Genomic DNA, 21,840 nt, shown 5'->3' on the forward strand with positions numbered 1-21,840 from the left:
TAGTAAAGCCTTAAATCTTTTTGTAAGATGTTTCTTAACACATTCTGAAAAGACTAGCTAGGGAGGCCTCATAGTTCACAGACACAGTTGATAGCTATTCTAAGGATGAAATAATACATTTGTACCTTCAGTTTACTGTACGGATATTACCTGCATGAAATTGTGCTACCACTGAAAATCAGTGGCAAAATCTGGTTTAACCCACAAAGTAGTATCTCACTTGAACTACAACTTCGCACTTAAGCAGAGATGGGAGCCTCACAGACAAGGCACTGAGGAAATACAGATGTTAAAATTACATATGCAAAGCTCCCCCGACTTCAGCATGCTCTGAATCAGATCCATAATAAGTAGCTCTGTGAGTGCAACAGACAACCATATATTAAGCAGAGGAGCCACTCTCAAATACTTTCCTAGGTACCTCACTTACTGTTTTGTCTGCAGCTCTGCGCTGGGTAACGGTGACAAGAGCAGGCTGTCTAATTAGAGAAGTGCACTATGAATCGACTAGTGCTTCTGTAGGCAAGCTCTCTCACCCTCTCCCCAGGGTTCTGATTATTTACAGAAACTCACCTTCCCCACAGATACTTTTTTCCTAAACACTGCTGAAGATGGGGAAGTAATTAACTACATTAATCCTCCCGTGGAAAGATGCAGTTGGCTCCACTGGTGGCAGACTCTGTTATCAACCTTATCAGCCTCTTAGTTTGGCTGATACAACAGCAGCCATTTAGGCAGCAAACCCTGCTGCTCAGTGCTCCTTTGCTTCTTTCCTTCTCAGTAACTGGATAAACACAGGACAAGATGAAGACACATCAGTTTTTCTTTCTGCCATTATTGTTTCTCACAGGCTTCCTGGCAGCAGACAGCATAAGCTCAAATGAAACAAAGCCGAAGAAAGCCAAACTCCCCAAAATAAAAAAGGAGAACAACGTACTCATGCTGAGAAAGAGCAACTTTGACAGAGCATTGAAGGAAACTAAGTACCTGCTGGTGGAGTTCTGTGAGTATCCATTTCTGCGGTATCTTACCCTGATGGCTCTGCAGAGCATGACTGATGCTGGGGCACTCAAGTATGCCTGTTTCACTGTTGCTTTGTCCTCCAGTAGTCCTTGTTTGTTTTGTTTTTCTCCATGTATCTATTTCTGACCATGACTACTGTAATTTATTCCTTTTTGGTGTGGTTAAATACCAGTCTGCTACATAAGACAGATAATGATAGCAAGATGGGTCCTCACACACGCAGTGCTGAGTTGGCATTCTCTGCTTCCACAGCCTAATTTTGCAAATATGTGTTTCACAGCAGTGATGGGTGAAACTCTAGGTATTCAAAAAAAAATCAGAGGGGGCTTTTCTCTAGCTTACATTTTCATCAGTGCTTTGTATGAGGTTTTTGCTGGATGGCATCTCTCCTCTGTGAGGGAATGGCTTTTTTCAAAATTTTGGTGTCTGTAATTGCATTATGTAAGACTTCAAGACTCTTTCCCTGAAATTAGCACTTGGTTAGGTGGAGGCTGGTTTTTGGTTTTTCTATTAGGTTCATGTTCATTCCTCTTGGGGAGGAAACTAGTGGGACCTTTCGAGTAACTAACATTGTTAGAACGTCTGGCCATCTGAGCTTTACAGAAAGTAAATCACAAAAGCAAAAGCCAAATGGTATATTCTCGTGACGTTACTCATAGAAAAGTTCAGACGCTGCATAATTTCCCACTCCACAAATACGGAGCTGTATTTCCTAGAAGCTTGCTGGTAGCAGAAACTCTTCAGTCTGCATAAAACAGCAAAAGCTTTGTCTCTGTTGCTTGGGCTTGACCTTGCTTCACTGTGCCATACTCACTGAGCTCAGTGCACACATCCACTTAGCCTTAAATTATACAAACACCTTGCAAACTAGCCCTCCTTTGGAGACAGGCATTAGAGACAGGCACAAGCCGAAAACCCCAATCTATTTTATATTTGAAAGGGATATTTTAAATTAAGGCAATATCTTACCTTTGCAGAAATGTGTGTAATTTGTTCTTTTGCCTCACTACCAAACCTGGATGATGATGATAATAATAAGTAGTAGTAGTGTAGGTCAATCTGAAATGAACACACTTATATTTTTCCAACAACAAAAGCTAAACACTAACAGATTAATAAAACTAAAAATATGTTTGGATCATACCAAAAATTTCATTAATCCTGAAACAGTGTTATGAAACTTAAATATTTTTAAAACTTTCAGAACAATCACATTAGAAATTTCTTTAAAACTTAAACATTAAGACTTTTAAACGCTTTAGAAAGTGTTGAAATTTAGCAAGATTTTATTTTTTAATTGCAGAGGGTCTAAAGCTATTTGCCAAACTCAGTCTACAGTTGTGAACTGTTTTGATCTCTCTGAAGATGCATTATTTTGGTGAAAAAATAATTTATCAGAAAAACCTTAGTCAAGCTCTGTTCTCAGCTTTGTAAGAGATGATTCAAAGCACAGTACCTAAATGTCCAGGTCAGAGAAGAGTCTGCAGCCAAACCTCCTTAGTACAGGCAGAGATGATCAACAATGAGATACTGCAACACACTTCAGGATTTTAACCAAATACCAAATGGAAAGAAGACATGTGAAAAGTTTCATAAAGAAAGGAGAGATGAAGAAAGAATCGTTCAGATACAGTAGCCCAGGGACTTAGGCACTCAAAGGATGTGGGAGATCTAAATCAGGATTTCTTCCCCCTACTTCAGAGCAGAGTCTTAGACCTCTCTCTCTGATATCCCATCACCCTCACAACTGATGTTCTTCAGAAGGGAAGGACAAACACACTCTTCCATTCCATGCCGCATCTTCCAAAAAAGTGAGAGATGAAGCACTGCTCCTCAGCCACACCTTGCTCCAGTGATCCTCGCTGCCTTCTGGTTTGGATTCAAGGTCACCATGTTGGCCTGAAGGGCTGACTGAAAACTCATGGATTGCCTTTTCCCCCACAAACCATAAAGGCATCTACAGTCCCTACAGAGAATTATGAAATCACTCACGAGAGCAATGAGCTCCACAGCCCAGATACATTATCTGGAAATCACTGGCCTCAATCGCAATAGCTCCCTTTGGAGACATGCCACTAAACAGCCTCTGGGGCAGTGAAAAACCATCCTGCAGCAATGCACTGCCCCGGGATGTAGGAAACCTGCGTCCACAATGCTGAACCAGCTGGTTCATTTGCCATAATCATTTGCATTGCCACATCACAAAGAGGCTAAAGATGGGACATGCACATGCACCTGCACAGAGATGCCATAAAGCCATAAAACAGGCTGTCTATATAAACAATCTATGTGAACATGGAACTATTAAGGGAACTTAGATAATGAAAGACAAAATAATATTCCACATATCACACAGGAAATCTGTGGGGCTGCCAGGAATTAGCTTCAGAAATTCAAAATGAATGCAAAACCTGAGACCTTTCTCTTCTTGATCCATTCTCAAGTATGGAGACATAGTCAGAGAACGGGGAGGAATCCCATGCTTCCCAGAAAATGGGATTTGTTCATAGAATCATAGAATCGTTTAGGTTGGAAAAGACCTTTAAGATCATCCAGTCCAACCATAACCTACACTACCAAGTCCACACTAAACCAATCAAGGGTAGACTAGACTAAACCATGTCCCGAAGTGCCACTTCTACCTGTTTTTTGAACACTTCCAGGGATGGTGACTCCACCACCTCTCTGGGCAGCCTGTTCCAATGCTTGACCACCCTTTCCGTAAAGAAATTTTTCCTAATTTCCAACCTAAACCTCCCCTGGTGCAGCTTGAGCCCATTTCCTCTCGTCCTATCACTAGCTACTTGGGAGAAGAGACCAACACCCACCTCGCTACAACCTCCTTTCAGGGAGTTGTAGAGAGCGAGAAGGTCTCCCCTCAGCCTCCTCTTCTCTAGGCTAAACAACCCCAGTTCCCTCAGCCGCTCCTCATAAGGCCTGTGCTCCAGACCCTTCACCAGCCTTGTTGCCCTTCTCTGAACACGCTCCAGCACCTCAATGTCTTTCTTGTATTGAGGGGCCCAAAACTGGACACAGTATTCCAGGTGCGGCCTTACCAGCACCGAGTACAGGCCCTGCTCCTGCTGGCCACACTATTCCTGACACAGGCCAGGATGCTGTTGGCCTTCTTGGCCACCTGGGCACACTGCTGGCTCATATTCAGCCGGCTGTCGACCAACACCCCCAATGTTCTGCTGCTGTGCAAACACGGGGAAAAGTTTGAGCTCTAAAATTTGATTCAATGCGCTAGGATCTGCCTTAGACTGTCTATTATGAGAAAACCCCAACACTTTCCCTGTTGCATACCATTATCTACTTATCAGTCCCACAGTATTTATCAGGAGAGGCCTGCTTTGATGTCTTCTGCCCAGCGACTCCCAAGTCCTCCTAATGCCCTTCAGTTCCACCCTCACCATGTCCCAGGTCTGCCTTCTTTCAGGCAAGGTTTACTATAAAAACATACGCTTTCTGCCAAGCAGTTTCAGTCTATCCTTGCGAGCTGAGCAAGGTACACAGGGCAAGTACCCAGCATGGAAACAAAGTAATGACCCAGAAGTCTGGCACTCTTCTGCCCTCATTCCAACTGTGCTGTGCAACAAGAAAGTAATTGAAGGGGCAGCATAATGAGGGTGAGGAAGGACATAGGAACAGAAGTTCCAGCTTCTCTTTGATTTTTGGGAAGGGCGCTGAGAATAATGTCTGAAAACATTGTTGAGCAGCACACAGCAATGTGCCCGCTCTCCCATGGATGCAAGCCCTGCTGCCTGCCCAGCTGAATTACGTGCTCGGTATGCGTTAGGAGGACCTGATCTCAAAGCTCATGTGAAAGGGCTCTCCTGCTGCAGTCCATGGCATCTCCCCATCTGCGTTAAACTGATCTAAATATTACTCAAATGCCTATTCGCACAGGGTACATAGAGCACTTGCCACCAGCAGAAGGCAGATCTTGCACCAGTGTTGCCTACATGGAAGAGTTTTACTGTTTACACTATACGTTACCTGAATTTAAGTCCCTGTGTTGACTTTCATTGTAGGATATTGTTACTTTGAACAAAAAATCCCAAGCACTCTGACAAAAATCCTCACCGCAGGGAGGATAAACTTCATACACTTATAAGCACAAACACTACAAGCACTGCTGCACACCACTGCAAACTGTAACTACCTGAAGTCATCTATTAGCTTACTCTAGTTTTCCCAAGGACAGCAACTGTCTCAACACAGTAAACTGCCTGAACACAGTAAATGCACCTCCTATTTAATTTCTCTTCAAAAGCCTTTCATAAACCTTTCCAACTTTCTGTCATCAGAATGGTTTTCACAGGACTTTGCAACTGTCCCATATTTCTCCATGCAAAAACAGTCCTCAGATCCACCCAAACAGTATGGTGAAGACCATTCACGTTTAAGGCTTTCCCAGGCCAGAGAGGCAGAAATAGCCCAGAACATGCTCCAGCCCAGGGGTAAAATATACCATACCAGCCCACATCAGCAACTGACCATCTTGCGACTGAGACATGTTAAATGTACCCAAATCCACCGTTTCTGCAAAGGAGTAAACTGTTCTTTATTTTCACTGAAAATATAATGGGTTTAAACACAGCAGACACATTACGGTCAGGGATAAAGACCACCATTTAGGTGGAAGGCTAATGATGCACTGAAACATGCCTTGGGTAGTTCTAGTATCTCCATTCATAGCAATATTTAAAGCCAGATAGTCAAATAGCTGTCAAGATTGGTTCAGACATGGTTTAGCTTGCCTTAGGCCAGACCAACAACCTCTCCAAGCTCCTTGTAGCTCTAGTTCTGTAATCCTTTAACTTGGCTAGTGGCATATTTTAGGAAACACAAAATGGGTGCAGAGCACATGCAAACACCACTTGCTGCCACGTATCAGAGGAATCCAGGAAAAGGCCCAGATCCCAGTGAATGTTTGACAACTCAGATCTCTGAGAATGCCTGCTCCTGTCCTTTCCAGTGAAAAGTTTTCAGTTCCTAGACAAACATGGGGATAGCCTACGGACAAGCACATAAGCGGTGCAGACCTTGTGCTGCTGCTTTGTGTGCCAAGTGCACTCTCATTTATGAAAAAGTGATGTTTACCTTTTCTAGCAGAACATTTGTATATGTATATAGGGAGGCACTGGGTCAGCTGTGGGATCCAGCCACCAAACCAGGAAACATGAAATTGCTACTCTACCCTGAATTGGTTTAGTGATGGACTTGGTAATGTCAAGTTAATGGTTGGACTGGATGATCTTAAAGGTCTTTTCCAACCTAAATGATTCTATGATTCTGTGATTCCTGCAGCCTGTGACTGACAACCTATGCTGAGATAATGACATTTAATAGGCAAGATGGGGGTTACTCTTAAAGACAAACATCTCCTTTTCAAGGCACAAAAGCTGAAGGGGATGTTACTGAAAAAAACAAGAAATTGCTGCCTGTGTATACACACAGTTAATAAAAAAGGGCGGTAGCATGGCCGAGCGGTCTAAGGCGCTGGATTAAGGCTCCAGTCTCTTCGGGGGCGTGGGTTCGAATCCCACTGCTGCCAGCACAGGGTTTTTTCCTCTACACGAACACACACAGCATGGGGAACAAACAGGAGGAGTTGGAAGCTGCTGTGCTACTAGAAAGCTACGACCTGGTTGCCATAACCGAAACTTGGTGGGACGAATCCCACGACTGGAATGTGGCTATCGATGGCTACAGGATGTTCAGAAGGGACAGGTGATAAAGAAATCGATACAGTGTGAAGAGCTGTCCCTGAAGAATAGCCATGAGCAGGTCAAAAGCTTATGGGTAAGAATCAGAGACAGAGACAACAAAGGGAACCTTGTGGTTGGTGTCTACTACAGGCCACCTGATTAAGGGGAGCCTGCTGACAAAACCTTCTTCCTCCAGCTCCGGAAGGCTTCGCACTTGCAGACTCTTGTCCTGCTGGGGGACTTCAACCACCCTGACGTTTGCTGGAAAAGCAACACAGCAAGCTGTAGACAATCCAGAAGATTCCTAGAATGCATTGAGGATAACTTCCTAAGCCAGGTAATAGACACCCCTACCCGAGGGGATGCGATACTGGACCTGACGGTCACCAATGCAAGTGAGCTCATCGGTGACGTCAAGACTGGAGGCAGCGTGGGCTGCAGTGATCACGCGTTGGTGGAGTTCACGCTCCTGAGGGACATGGAAAAAGCGAGGAGTACAGTCAGGACCCTAAATTTTAGAAAAGCAAACTTCCAGCTCTTCAGGGAGTTAGTCAGAAGGAACCCCTGGGAGACAGACGGTCCTCAGGGACAGGGGAACGGAACAGAGTTGGCAGATCTTTAAGGACACCTTCCATAGAGCACAAGAGCTCTCAGTCCCCAAGTGTAAAAAATCAGGCAAGAAAGGGAAGAGAACAGCATGGCTGAGTCAAGACATGCTGGTCAAACTAAAGAGTTAAGAGGGAACTGCACAGGCAGCGGAAGCAGGGACAGGTGTCCTGGGAGGAATACAGGGAAACTGCCTGGTTGTGTAGGGAGGGGGTCAGGAAGGCCAAGGCACAGCTGGAGCTGAATTTGGCAAGGGATGTAAAGAATAACAAGAAGGGCTTCTACAGGTATTTCAACCAGAAAAGGAAGGTTAAAGAAAGCGTACCCCCCCAATGAACAAGAATGTCAAACTTGTATCAACGGACGAGGAGAAGGCTGAGGTACTCAACAACTTCTTTGCCTCGGTCTTCACCGGCAATCTCTCTCCTCACCCCTCCCAAATCGATGGACCAAAAGATGGGGACCAGGTGGGTAAAGCTCCTCCCACTGTAAGGGAAGATCAGGTTCGAGACCACCTGAAGAACCTCAGTGTACACAAGCCTATGGGACCTGATAAGATGCATCCCAGAGTCCTGAGGGAATTGGCTGATGTAGTTGCCAAGCCACTCTCCATGATATTTGAAAAGTCATGGCAGTCAGGTGAAGTCCCTGGTGACTGGAAAAAGGGGAATGTTGTGCTCATTTTTAAAAAGGGAAGAAAGGAGGACCCTGGGAACTACCAACCTGTCAGCCTCACCTCTGTGCCTGGCAAGATCATGAACAGATCCTCCTAGAAGATATGCTCAAGCACATGGAGGACAGGGAGGTGATTCGAGACAGCCAGCATGGATTCACCAAGGGGAAGTCCTGCCAGACCAACCTAGTGGCTTTCTATGAAGGAGTGACTGCATCTGTGGACAAGGGAAAAGCAATGGATGTCATCTGCTTGGATTTCTGTAAAGCGTTCGACACAGTCCCCCACAGCATCCTTCTCTCTAAATTGGAGAGATACGGGTTTGATGGGTGGACTGTTCGGTGGATAAGGAATTGGCTGGATGGTTGCATCCAGAGGGTCGTGGTCAATGGCTCAATGTCCACATGGAGACCGGTGACAAGTGGAGTCCCTCAGGGGTCCGTACTGGGACCAGTGCTATTTAACATCTTCATCAGTGACACAGACAGTGGGATCGAGTGCACCCTCAGCAAGTTTGCAGACAACACCAAGCTGAGTGGTGCGGGTGACACACCAGAAGGACAAGAGGTCATCCAAAGGGACCTGGACAAGCTGGAGAGGTGGGCCTCTGTGAACCCCATGAGGTTCAACAAAGCCAAGTACAAGGTCCTGTACCTGGGACGGGGCAACCCCCGATATCAATACAGGCTGGGGGATGAAGAGATTGAGAGCAGCCCTGCGGAGAAGGACTTGGGGGTACTGGTGGATGAAAAGCTGGACGTGAGCCGGCAATGTACGCTTTGCAGCCCAGAAAGCCAACCGTATCCTGGGCTGCATCAAAAGAAGCGCAGCCAGTAGGTTGAGGGAGGTGATTCTGCCCCTCTGCTCTGCTCTGGTGAGACCTCGCCTGCAGTACTGCGTCCAGCACAAGAAGGACATGGACCTGTTGGAGCGGGTCCAGAAGAGGGCCACAAAAATGATCTGAGGGCTGGAGCACCTCTCCTATGAGGCCAGGCTGAGAGAGTTGGGGTTGTTCAGCCTGGAGAAGAGAAGGCTGTGAGGAGACGTTATTGCAGCCTTTCAGTACTTAAAGGGGGCCTACAGGAAGGATGGGGAGAATCCTTTTAGCAAGGCCCGTTGTGACAGAACAAGGCATAATGGATTTAAACTAAAGAAGAATAGATTTAGACTAGACATAAGAAAGACATTTTTTACAGTGAGGGTGGTGAAGCACTGGAACAGGTTGCCCAGAGAGGTAGTGGAGGCCCCATCCCTGGAAACATTCCAGGTCAGGTTGGATGGGGCTCTGAGCAACCTGATCTAGTGAAAGCTGTCCCTGCTCACTGCAGGGGGGTTGGGCTAGATGACCTCTTAAGGTCCCTTCCAACCCAAAACATTCTATGATTCTATGATTTCTAGGAAGCAGGGGAGGCATAAGTGATTTTAAATCAATTATATAGATCAGATAGTCAGCTCACTCATAAAGCCAACATCCAAAGCATACTTGCTCCTGTGCCAAGAACTGATTTCAGCATACAGCAATCTCCTCACTGCAGCAGGTGAATGCAAACAGTTCAAAACCACCCAGAACAGGTATTTCTTACAACTGAGCTTCCTACAGGAAGCTAGTGCAGTGTGAGAGACAGTGGAATGTGTGTGCCCCATTCTTGTAGGCTTCATCAGAAATATGTGTCAGTCTTTTAGGAGTACATCTTCTGAAAAGCATCACTTAAATTGTTTGCAAAATATTCATATAAAATGAGCAGGACAGTGGAAACACACGTCGGACAGGTACAAGAGTTGCTAGATGATGTTCTAGTTGCCTCCTGCAGAGACTTACTGATTAGCATGGGTCACTTATGTAGGTGTCTCTTACACATGCTTATTTTATTGAATGCTTTGAATAAGGATCCAAACTGTAGAATAATCCTCAATGTTTGCATAGCAGAAGATCTCAAGTGAACTGCAAACGTTAGATTAGCTCAGTTTGAAAGTACAGAGGTCAGCACAGGACATTATGGGCTGTATCTCACTGTAGAAAAGAATGGGAGAATTCAAGGTCACACAAGAAAGTTTGCAACAGCCACCAGATTAACATCATTCCACTCTGATATGTTAAATATGAATCCATCCTTCATCTCAAGAGTCTTCTACAGAGAAAATTATGTATCTGTAGTGAAACTGTAAAAGCAGCCTACGCAGAAGATGAAAAGTGGGACTGCTAAAATGACTTTCTGACCATGCCAGAAACTAACAGCAAGGAAATCAGTATTTAGCATGACAACAGGCTTATTCACAATGACTGCAGCAATCACTGGACCATTAATATAGACTGCAGAATGAAACTGGAGGCTACCAGCAATTAGATAAAGAAGAAGGAACTCATCATGCTTTCATGTATACTCACTTCAAGAATGCTTTAGTGTCATTAAACACATTTATGTATCAGCAAAAATTTTCTCTGTCCACATTTCGACGTATTTTAGTTCAGTGAGCTGCACTATGAAAAAAAGTAGCAGCTTATTTGGGTTATTTATGTGCTCAGGAGAAAGACTCTCTCAAAGTACAAGATTTTTGGTTCTCTTCCCACTTTTGCCATATTCATTTGGTGTGGCTTTGGGCAAAATATACTCTGACTCTCTAAGACAGAGATGATGACATGTGATGACACCCACCTTGCTCTTGATCCTTACACAGTCACACTGTAAGTTCTTCCAAGAGGCAGGACTGGTTTCTCACAAAATGTTTTACATTGCCTGGAACAAGACTGCTAGTGGCTTGAACTGTACAAATCAGCATTTTTGATGGTGTGATTAAAAATCTGAATTCCCTTTCAGTTTGTCAGGCTTTGCTTTCAATGTACATGTGATTTCACATTAACCTAGTTTGATGGTTGTCCATGGAAAACAAAACCAACAAAATTTGAGTTGCTGACATATGAGAGGTAAAATATAAAAATGCATTTAAATCCTCAAATATGTAGACTTTATTACAGCTCCTGAAATGGAAAATGTGGCAATCCTCCCACACCCAACATTCTTCCTTTGGGGAATGAGGGAGTGTATAAGATTTACTCTACATGACCTTTAGAGGGAGGCATTCTTACAGAGTTTCTAAAATAAGGGAAATTTAGTCGTCAAGGAAGGTGCTGAAGAATGTGATGCTGTTCTTCAGTGTGCGGCCTTCTCCTCACAAAGACAACATGCCAATACTGTCTGAGCAAAGTGGCTGCAGAAATGGTGTTACAGTCTTCCCCCTGCAAGTAATTTAAAAAGGTGACTGGTTGCAGCTCAATTGTCATAAAAAAAAAAAAAAAAAAGGAAAGAATAGAAATTCAAGAGGACACCGCACAGGTGCTTTTAAGTCTCATCATTCTGTGGCCCTTTTTAATTCTTCCTTATCTGAGCCTAAGAGCTTGAGTTGTTCTCAGACGCTGGATAATTTATTTTCAGGATCTTCTGTACCCATGATCAAATGGTGGCAATCTGTTAAGATGCTCCTTTGGAGGTTCACATCTGTTTTGAAAAGGACACTTCACAAAACAACGATGACACAGGGTGGGAGGGAATTCAGTGATACCTCTAAAGGACAGATCAAAAACACTATCTAGGGAAAAAAAAATTAAAATCTCAACGAACCCTTAAATTATCCTTTTTATTTGCAACACAACTAAAACTACTGATAATGAAGACATTCTCCCATTGTTAATACAATGCTGTTCCTGAGCTGATAGCCTTTGAAGGGCCTCCCGCTTCAGGCAGCTGTGGTACGGCACACTGGTTTACACGGGCATCCTATCACCCACGCGTGTCTTCCCTTGTGACCCTGCCACCAACTCTGTTACGTGTCTCATCTGTGTCTGCCCTTGCACTCTGCTGGCGCTCAGCTCTCCTCGAGTCTGGAGCCTGTGATGCTGTGTTAGCCTCAGCAGCTGCTTCCTCACCCCAATGCCTGAAGCGATTGGTGTCAATAAAAATCTACAACAGAGGAAGCGAAACAAAACTCAAGAAAAGGCTTCAAATAAAAGGAGTGATGATTTCCTGCAACACTCAAGCGACTTGAAAAATAAAGCACCTGGGAGGCAAACAGAGAATGAGTGGAATGAAAAGGAATTGATGGAAAGCTGAAGAGGAGTCTAATCACTTGGGAAAGCAGGGGAAAGGTGCGTAATGGATGTTTCCACATGCTTTCTGGGTAGTCAAGGAAACAGTTTTTATCTGTCTGATGGAGACGGCTGTTCACTCACTGAACTTCTGTCTCGCAGTTATCAGGTTAATGGTACTCACATTTCTCCTGGTCTCTGAGTGCAGTGATTACTTTTTACGGGATGGAGTCATGCACTTTTCCTAGCTCCAGCCAGGAGCTAACAACTGCTACCAACTCTCACTATCTAAGCATGCTAGTTACATTACTAGTTACCTGCAACCCTATCTATTCAGGTCATTCAGTGATAGGAGATCATTCTTAAAATATCTGGAATTGAAATAGTTCAGAGAAAAATGGATCCTAAACCCCTCCAGACAATCTACATACAGGTCTAATGTCCATAAAGCTTATTATTCCCTGTATATTTGGGAAGCCTCTAAGTGGCTTCAGCTTTTGTGTCTTCAGACTTCATCAACAATTTCTCTTGCCCCTTCCCAAGAGAGTCCCGTTTCACTGTGCATAAGCATTTGATCTTCCAAATTCCCGGCTGTAGTAAAACAGCTGTGCAACCTTAGGTTATTAGGAAGAAGTCATTATATTGAAATTGCCTCTGGTGTAAAACATTGCCTTGGAATTAACTAGAAGGTGCTGGATCCCTAATTGCTATGTGGCTTCCTGCTCCTTATTCCAACAGCACTCTGTCCAGAGCAATATGCCCTTCCTCTTGGAAAGCCCAATAACTCGGTCTAACTGTTCCGGGCTAACCCTGCCACATGCAGTCTTGTGTATCAGCACTCTTAAATTGCATAGCAGGTACCCCATGTTTTATTTAAAAGTCCACATATCTTTGCAATCTTTTTAAGCAAAGATATTTCATAAAGGCTCAACACACACTGTCCCTAGAAGCAGCAGTATTTTTATAGGGTAGACATGCTACTTCTTATGTTGACAGCTCAGGACTTCTAATAGATATGGTTTTCTGCAATTACATCTAGAGCATATCGAGATACAATTGGAGATACTACTCCAATTTTTTTTGTGCTGCAAGATAACTCATTATGAACTTGGGGAAAAGGTTCGTAAGACCAGTTTTATAATTAGGAAAAAGGAAATTGAAGTTAGGATCAAATCTCTCTGTAAAATCAAAATAAATTTATTTGATGAAACGGTGATTTTACAGGCAATTAGAACACAATTTGCTTCGGACTGATGCCTTGAGGCTCATTTACTTTATTTAGAGAAGTAACTTCTATTCACCACCATGGTATCTGAGTGCCCCCTGAATAGACACTAAGTTTTGTCCTGCTAACAAGAACCCCCTTTGGCATGTTAGCAGCTGGAGCAGCTGTCGCGGTGCCGGGGTTTCTGTGAGCCTAAGCCAAGATGGGTTTATATGTGGAAGAATTTGGAAGGTCCTATCAGGTTAATAGTTTGAGAAAATAACATTATTTAATGTTAGTCTTCACACTCCTCGCTGTAGCAGTTAGGTGGAAGAAAATGATTGATGGCTGGGATTCAGAGCAATGATAATGATGAATAACGCAAGAAATGTAACTTAGCACTGAGTTAGATCAGTGGTTTTATCTTTCATTTATTAGAACTCATACAGAAATTGTCGTTCACTTTTTGGTTATAATTATGTTGGGCAATGTCTTCACCAAGTAGCCTGTAGAGAAGCACATTTGTAATTTTGTGAAAGAACAAAAGGCAGTTACTTTGTTAGATTTATGCTTTGGCATGTATGTGTGTGTGCTTGTGTAAGTATAGATCTGAATGTGAATACATACATATTACACACAAGAACACATATAAATGTATGAGACCAAGATTAACTGGATGTTTTTCATCTGTTCCTATTTGAAAAGCATATTGATGAAACTGAAAATTTTCTGTGCAGAATTTAAAGAAAAAGTTTTTACTCTTTGTAATAAAGCAAATCTAACAAGATAGGGTATCTCAATTTTATCAAAAGAAAGTCAAATTCATTTTCTTTTCAACCCAAGTTGCAAAACTGTAAAGCTCCAGGCCTTTACCTCTTATTTGACTTCCAATACAGAGCAGCGATGTGTGACTAGTTTCTTTCGCTTGTCCTTTTTTCATGTTACTAGAACTTGTAACTCCAGGCCCCAGATTAGGATGGCCCTTCTCCTTCCTCCAAACATACAACTGCCATTTGAGCTAGAGAAGGGCTGGCACACAGCATGGCATGCAGAAATATACCACCAGTCTCTAAAAGACCATATTCTGTTGCTTTCCTTTCCTCCTCCGTATCTTATCTGGCAAAGTAGTTTCTGCATTACAAAGGTTTGCCTCAGTGAAGTGCTTACAAGAATGGTACCTTATCAAAGAGCCCTAATGTGAGTAATATCTAACTCTACCCTTGACCTCTGTTTAACTCATTCCCAGCATCCTCAGTCAGTCAAACTACTTCTTAATTCCATGTCTTTTCTTCCCAACAGAAGACTATTGCAATGCTACTAGTTTTTCACTGTGACTGGTCCAAGGACATGTGGAGTGGTGAACAATTATCATCAACACAAAGAAGTAAAAGGATAATTTCTCATTTATTTCTGAGTCATAAAAGACCTTATGCAACCCCTGCAGCTACTACTTGACACAACAACCTCCACTAGACAGCTTCACGCTGCGGCCTAGGTAACCCATTCTCTTTTGGTTGACCTTTTCCAGATGTTTCTTTATCTCAAACATCTCAGAATTTGCCTGAGGAATTTGCTGAGGCTGCATGACAGCTTAAAAAAGAAGCTCTGAGAATCCAATTTGGCACAATTGATGTCACACACCAACACGATTTGAGAAAAGAATTTAATATTTGAGAGTTTCCTACTGTGAAATTTTTTTGTGGATGGCAGCAGGGAAGATCCCATAGACTGCAAAGGTAAACTGTCTTATGCACTGGTAAGATAATTATATGTAATGACAGGATGTACTGATCTACTATCTGCTGCTAAGAAAAAAATAGATGCTGAGATAAAGAATATGCAAGGTAGAAAACTGGTTTTGCACATACAGTTACCTCTGTACTAATACAAGAACTTGGATTTCAATTCATTTTTCAAGTGTATGACTGAACTGTATCTTTAGTTCACACAAATTCATTGCTGGTGTAACTCCACCGAGTACAGAAAATCACCCCAACAAGATGACTTAATCCCATTTACTAAAATAAACATAAATAAATGAGTTACCCCAAACAAGAATTTGGTCCCAAACCTGCTCCGTTCACACTTCTTCTAGTTTGCTGCAATTTCCATGGGTAGCACACCTACAAAACTAGGCTGGAGCAATACTCTGTGCACCTAACAATGCATTCTGAATTTACTAAGTTCACACTAAGTATACAGGTACACTTCCTAAACCAAGGAAAAGAATTTTGCAATTTAGCCATCAGAGGGAGCTCATACGTGGCTCACAAAAATCATGGAATAACGTGAAATCTTTGATGGAAAGTTACTAAGCAAAGACAACAATATTGGAATAGGACTGACTTGCGCAATCCTGGGAAATCCAGGCCTTATTAGAGTTTTTCTTTCACTGAACGTATATACAAGAAAGACACTTAAATTTTTTTTTTTTGCTAAAATGATGAACTTTTACAGAGTTGACAAAAATTGCACAACTTGGCCAAGCGTCTGTTAGTGTACTCTAAGCAGATACAGTTGAGTCACAAGTTTAATACAACCAACAAAAAAAGGAACCTAAACTTTGCCTCCTGAGCCTGTACACAATCGAGTGCTCTGACTTCTTTAACTGCTGAGCCCCCTGTGGCTGCTGCTGCTGAAAGCTGATCTTCAGTATTTTTAGTAACTTGCTCTTCCCTGCTATTGAATTTCTTAACAAGTTCCCATCATCTAGACTTGTGCAAACAGCAGCTTCTGCACAAATGCCACTGAAAGCGTGATTTGCCATACTGAACTTTTATTAGAGGTGCTGATACATGAGAGCAAAAGCACCTACCTTCAGTCTCTGATTAGATCTATAGCATTGACAAGAAAACCTCTTTTAAACTGGTAAACCTATTTGACAAGTATGCTTGTGAGAACCAGTGAATACAGAATATCATAACACAACACGCACATAGTAACCCTTCAGCAGAGAGTTGCTATTTAAGACACGCTTACTAGCAAGACACAAGAAGTTAGGAAACTGGCTTTTGCTCTGTGATTCCTACAAGATAGCATCAACTATTCAGAGCACACGTACCACCAGTAATGACTTAAATTACATTTTGTTGACTGGTAAATGCTTATGTACAACAACTAGTAAAATCTCACCTATCACATATGACTACAACCTCAATGATTCTATACTAGTTTTACTTTCATTAAAAAATAATCCAGCCACCAAGCCAGGAAACATGACATTAATTATTACTCTATCCTTAATTGGTTTAGTGGTGGACTTGGTAGTGTTAGGTTAATGGTTGGACTTGATGATCTTAAAGGTCTTTTCCAACCTAAACAATTCTATGATTCTATGACTTTTAAACCATTGAGAATTGGCAACTGAAAATGCGCAGCAACCACCCAATGACCTCTTATACAGAACTTGGTATACTTCATACCACAAAAGAAACTGGAGACCTCACTTAAATGAAGAAATTAACTTAAATATTTTATGGAAGAGGGAATTTTTGAACGGTTGTCCTGGCAATGGACATAGCATGAAAGCCAAATCCTAGGCTTTGTAAAGTCATCATTTACAACTTCAAGGCCAGAATTTGGCCAGTAGAAACAAGCTCCACAGGCTGATTAAAGCAACCCAGTAGAAAGATTAACCACACGAAAAATTTGCTGAGGGGTTATATCGCTGGCATAAACTGCAAGAGCTCAATTCTGCATTCAGACAGCAGAAGTCAAGCACTATGTGGCCACTAGATGTGCTCTGTGCTTTGCTCTGCAGCCTATACACTCCAGAGCAGACGTCTGCCTGCTTCACCTTAAAAAAACCCAGTGTTTTAAACTAGTTGCAGTGCAGCCTGCTGCAAAATGACTCGATGGCAGTAAAATGGTCTGACTAAATTTTGACCTTGACATATTGCTAAAATGCACAGCACCAGGACTTGCATCTTTGATAATCCACTTGTACTGTACATCTTGACTCCAGAACTTCACAGCATACAGAATTTTCCATATATAATTTTCATTAACCCTTTGCTGGACTCTTGGTCTGGTCCAACAAGGATGTCATTCTCACAGAGATGAAATGGCTTTACAGCTGAGCTCAGCTTTACAGCTGAGATTTTCATCTCCTGAGCCTCAATTTGTGGCTCCAATTCCTCTGAAAACATGACAGCAAGAAAATGTATTTTTTAGACACTCAAGATTCCTAAAACTCCTGAAAGCTTCAAGAGAATTTACCAAATAAACAGACTGACTGTAATCTCAGTAAAACTGTTAGCAGTAATTTGGAACCCAAAAGATGGAACAATCCAGAATTAAGGACAACTTTGACACTGCAGCTTTGTTTCTTATGTCTAAACTGAAAAGTGCAGCTACAGCACCACAGAGGAATTTTAACATGTCTCTGTGCCTATCAGATCCCTTCTGCAGCACCGAAGGAACAATTTTGACACCTAATTTAATTGAACAGGCAGTTCAATAAAATCTGCAATCGGTTTGAAGTCATTTTGGATTAAACCTCAGGTCGATGGCTCTTTATAGCTTACTGTGATTTTGGGACACATGAAACCTTGCAGAACAGGTTTTCTACTTGTCTGAATTTCCTCATCTCTGTTTCCTATCTGTGATTAAGCAGTTAATTGGACGTATAGCCATTTGCAGAGGTCCCAGAAAACACAATACCAATCCATTGTTGATCTTCTAGAGTCAGCAACAGTTTAAATGGTGACTAGAACCTGCCGTTGAATTTGGATGCCCCAAGCCCACTTTGAATCAGCTTTGACCTCAGTCCTAAGGAACCCAAGTCCATTTGTATTCAGCATCCTTCTGCACCTCCACTGCCTCTATCTTGATTGCACAGAAATTTCTGTCATTCATTTTGATGGTCACTTTAACTATCTTTTCCTTCCACAGCAGTCAGACAGGCCTCAGCCTTTATTACATGGGTGAAAAGAAGAACAGGACCTAGCATTGTTTTAATCAACTCTACTGATCAGGCTGAAGCCATCATACATGCTGACAATTTGGCAGTGATTGGCTTTTTTAAGGTAATTCACTGAAAAACTCAAAAGGCTTGTTTCTGTTCCAACTTTGGGATATACTGCTTGCCATTGCCACCAAATCTCACACATCCAAAAGACCTAGAACTTGCCTGAAAAACCCAGGTCCTCAGTTTTCTCTGCATTTTTTTAAATTTAATTGTTTCTATCTACATTTTCACACTTACAAATAAACAGCCCAGGCAGAGATAAGAACATCTCACACCACAGCACTTTTCCTCAGTACCCAGACCTACCACTCTGAGAGCATGATACTACAGCAGTGTTTGCACAGCCCTGGTCACAGCAGACTTTCCTGTATCCTCAGAGAAAGGGCTTCTGCCAAACCATCCCAAATTTGATGGCTGGTGGGAAGAGGGCAGAACTATTGACCTACCTATCCTTACTTAACTCCATCCTTTTCTTTAGAGAGACTTAACCCACTGCTGGTGTGGGTTATACTGCTACTGGAGTCCCCAAATGCAAAAACTTGTAGTCCCTGCTCAGAGGTGTAACTGATGTAAAAATCCAGGGTTACTTGATCGCTGCATTTCTATTCAAATACAGTGTAAAATCACAGACAGGATTTTACAGTTGCAGGCTGATCTGGTGAAGGAATACTCCCTTCCTGCTTAAGTCCATTAAAAAAGCAGTAAATATTGTCTACTGTACTGGAGTGCCTTTTCTTCATCTTTCCATTTGATGATTTAAACAACTTCAGTGAAACTCAGGGGGGCAGAGCACAGCTCCATGAATATCACACTAACTGTGGTTTTAGCTCCTGCCAGCTAAGAAACCTGCATGGATCGGAAGTCATAAAATACTACACTGTATATGATCCAACTCATGTAGTCCTTTCTCAAGCAGATTCCTACTAGTTTCCAGAGCTGAATGAGATTCTTAGGATTTGGGGCTGAACGATACAGAACAACAGTCAAATAGCGCAAAAAAAAATTTCAGCCATCAAGGCATGCAGTCAGAAGTCAGTAAAATAGGAATAGTTTTTTCCTGCTTTTTCAATGTGTCCTTGAAATCTTTAATATCTGAAACATTCAATCAAGGATTTTCTCTGTCTAAAGAGACTTTTATTCTGGTATCTCTCTGCCCAGTTAAAAGCACAGTCTGGACTCATACCTGAACTGATAAGGTCCCAAATGTGCTGGCTACAGTGGATAGTCCAAGTTTTATGGATGTGGAAAACAGGATTCATTACCAAAATGGCCCATAGTAACAGAGCTGGTGAACACACACAGCATAATAGGACAAACTGTGAAAATGCTCAGAGTGCCCAGAATTTTTCTTTGCAGCAATCTGCTTGCAGCCATTTCTGAAGGAAGGCAGTTTTCCAGTGCTGGGCCAGATTGAGAAGCCCTTGCTATCCCAGTGATGCTGGAGAGTTCCCTGAACCACACTGATAGCAGATACTGCCTGCAGATGTGTTTGACTGGGCTCCATGATTTCACTCGGGGGCTGAAATGACAATAGATGAGCATGAGCTAGGGCATGTCAGAAATTTAATGGGTGGAAGCCAACAAAATAGTGTCCAAGTAAATAAAGAGCTGTATTTGGCCTCCTATTAGTCACAGATTGCTCACAAATGTGAGTGCCAGGATGTTTTGGGAGGTGTCAGCATATAAATTGCTATTCATCTAGCATGAAATAATTGTCTGATTAAATCAAATCTGGAAGCGCTGTTGCCTTTCATCATGCTTATTTACTATTAGTTTGAGGGTGGACAGCACAGTGACTATTTGACAGATGCAGGAGTCAAGGTCCCTGCCTTGAAGAGCACTCAGTCAAAGCACCAAACATATCAGTCAGGTCCTCTTGCAAGCAGAGAGCCCTCCTCTCTAATCCATCACATCCTGCCGGCTGTGCAGACGAGCTGTGGCAGGGGAGCAGCTGTTGGCATGATCCTTCCCCATCTGCAGAAGTCTTTGCAGAGTGTGGAAATGCCAGGGGAGTGCAGAGCAGACGAGATTAGCGCAGGAAGGACATAGGGGACCATACACCATCCATACTGACCCAGCCCAGCTGACGCTAGCTGAAAAGGTGAATGCACTAGCGGTGTCACAGCACTCCTAGGATCTCCTCTGTTGTGAAGATCTCCCCTTGGAGGTAATCATGGCAAGCTATACCCACTTTACAATTACACTCTCTTCTCTACCTCACAAGCCTTTAGGGGCCTGTCTCACCTGTAGCTCTCACTCCTACACATCCTAGCACGATGCAGGACACAGTCTTAATAAATATTCTTTCTGGGACTAGGAACTTCACAATGACAGTATGGAAGTTGTCTGTGAGACGGCAAGAGATGTGCCAGAGATGCCTTTCGGGATGACAGCCAGCAAGGACATCTGCACTAACTACGGCATCCAAAAGAACACTCTTGTTGTGTTTAAGAAGGTAGGAATGCAAGCCTAGCAGGCAAGGTGCAGTGAGCTGCCATGACAGCTTTGGGCTATGGAAAAGCAGTTTAGGAATTTTTTCAGGTCAAATAATTTCCTAGTTGAAATTCAAACAGCTTAACACAAAAAATATTGCATTTACAGACAAGAGAGACAAGCAGGAGGCAATCAGCAACCTTTGGACAACTGATATTTTCAATCTGGCTGCCTACATTCAGGCTCCTAATTTATAGTTAAGGATCTGGATAAAATGGTTTGATTTTCCAACCCATGTTCTAATCAACGCATGCTGCCAGGTTCAGTGAGTTTCACAGACGTTCACCTCTTTTCCTTTGTGTTTCTTTTGGCCAGGACTCTTCTTTTCTTCCAATCCACAACAGAAGACGTGGCCAACAACAGGAAAAAAAAATACACAGAAGCAGCACCAACATTTAGGCTACGAAGTAGTCAGACCAAGGATATCCTGAGTGAGCGTATGTCACAGATAGTGTGTATAAATATAGAAAAGATCTTTCAGTATGTTAAGATTACTGAGCAAATTAAAACTGTCAGCTGTACCTTGAATTTTACCTATAATCTTGTTCTGCAATCTAGCTGTGACATTTATTTTACAAGCTATGGAATTTCAGTTGCTGAGGATCATAGAATAGCAAAGCTGAGAACAACATTTTAGAGTAAAGACGGTCTCTTTGCTCCTGTAGTTGATAAGGACAACAGCCTCACAAACTTCACTATTTGTCCAAGAGAAAACCTGTGCATAATGAAGTGCTTGAAGATGGCAGACAGAACAAACTGGATCTAACAAGGCTAATCAAAACTTTTACCTTGGATTTGGTAACTGAATATAATCTTGAGGTACGTGTATTTCACTGTATTAACAAAAGCCACAGGAGAGAGACAGGAAAGACAGGAATCCATACAGAAAGAGATCTGGGGAGCTACTCTACTCCTTAGTGTTTGAGAAGCCTGCTTGACTAGGCCAGCCCTAAACACATCTAGAAACACCAGCAGAACCCAACAGGCAGCTCTTGGTCGAATCCAGGCGAAAGGATGCTTCCCTCTGGCAATATGTTGTTTCTTAGAGGAGACAGGGAACAGCTGGCCAAACGGTGA

General features: G+C 42.7%; 1 protein-coding gene and 1 non-coding gene across 2 annotated transcripts in view; both read left to right on the plus strand.

Moving 5' to 3' along the window:
- The first annotated feature begins 651 nt into the window (after positions 1 to 651).
- The window catches only part of PDILT (protein disulfide isomerase like, testis expressed), a 31,943-nt gene continuing 10,754 nt past the window's right edge, over positions 652 to 21,840 (plus strand). Inside the window, 7 exon segments of the mRNA XM_075718901.1 lie at positions 652 to 705; positions 799 to 1,003; positions 14,830 to 14,993; positions 14,995 to 15,037; positions 18,195 to 18,328; positions 20,588 to 20,725; positions 21,472 to 21,582. Coding sequence (XP_075575016.1) covers positions 652 to 705; positions 799 to 1,003; positions 14,830 to 14,993; positions 14,995 to 15,037; positions 18,195 to 18,328; positions 20,588 to 20,725; positions 21,472 to 21,582 — 849 coding nt within the window.
- On the plus strand, positions 6,502 to 6,583 carry TRNAL-AAG (transfer RNA leucine (anticodon AAG)). Its single transcript has one exon. It is a non-coding gene; the product is annotated as a tRNA-Leu (tRNA).

Source organism: Pelecanus crispus, chromosome 11, assembly GCF_030463565.1.
Source record: "Pelecanus crispus isolate bPelCri1 chromosome 11, bPelCri1.pri, whole genome shotgun sequence".
NCBI lineage: Eukaryota > Metazoa > Chordata > Aves > Pelecaniformes > Pelecanidae > Pelecanus > Pelecanus crispus.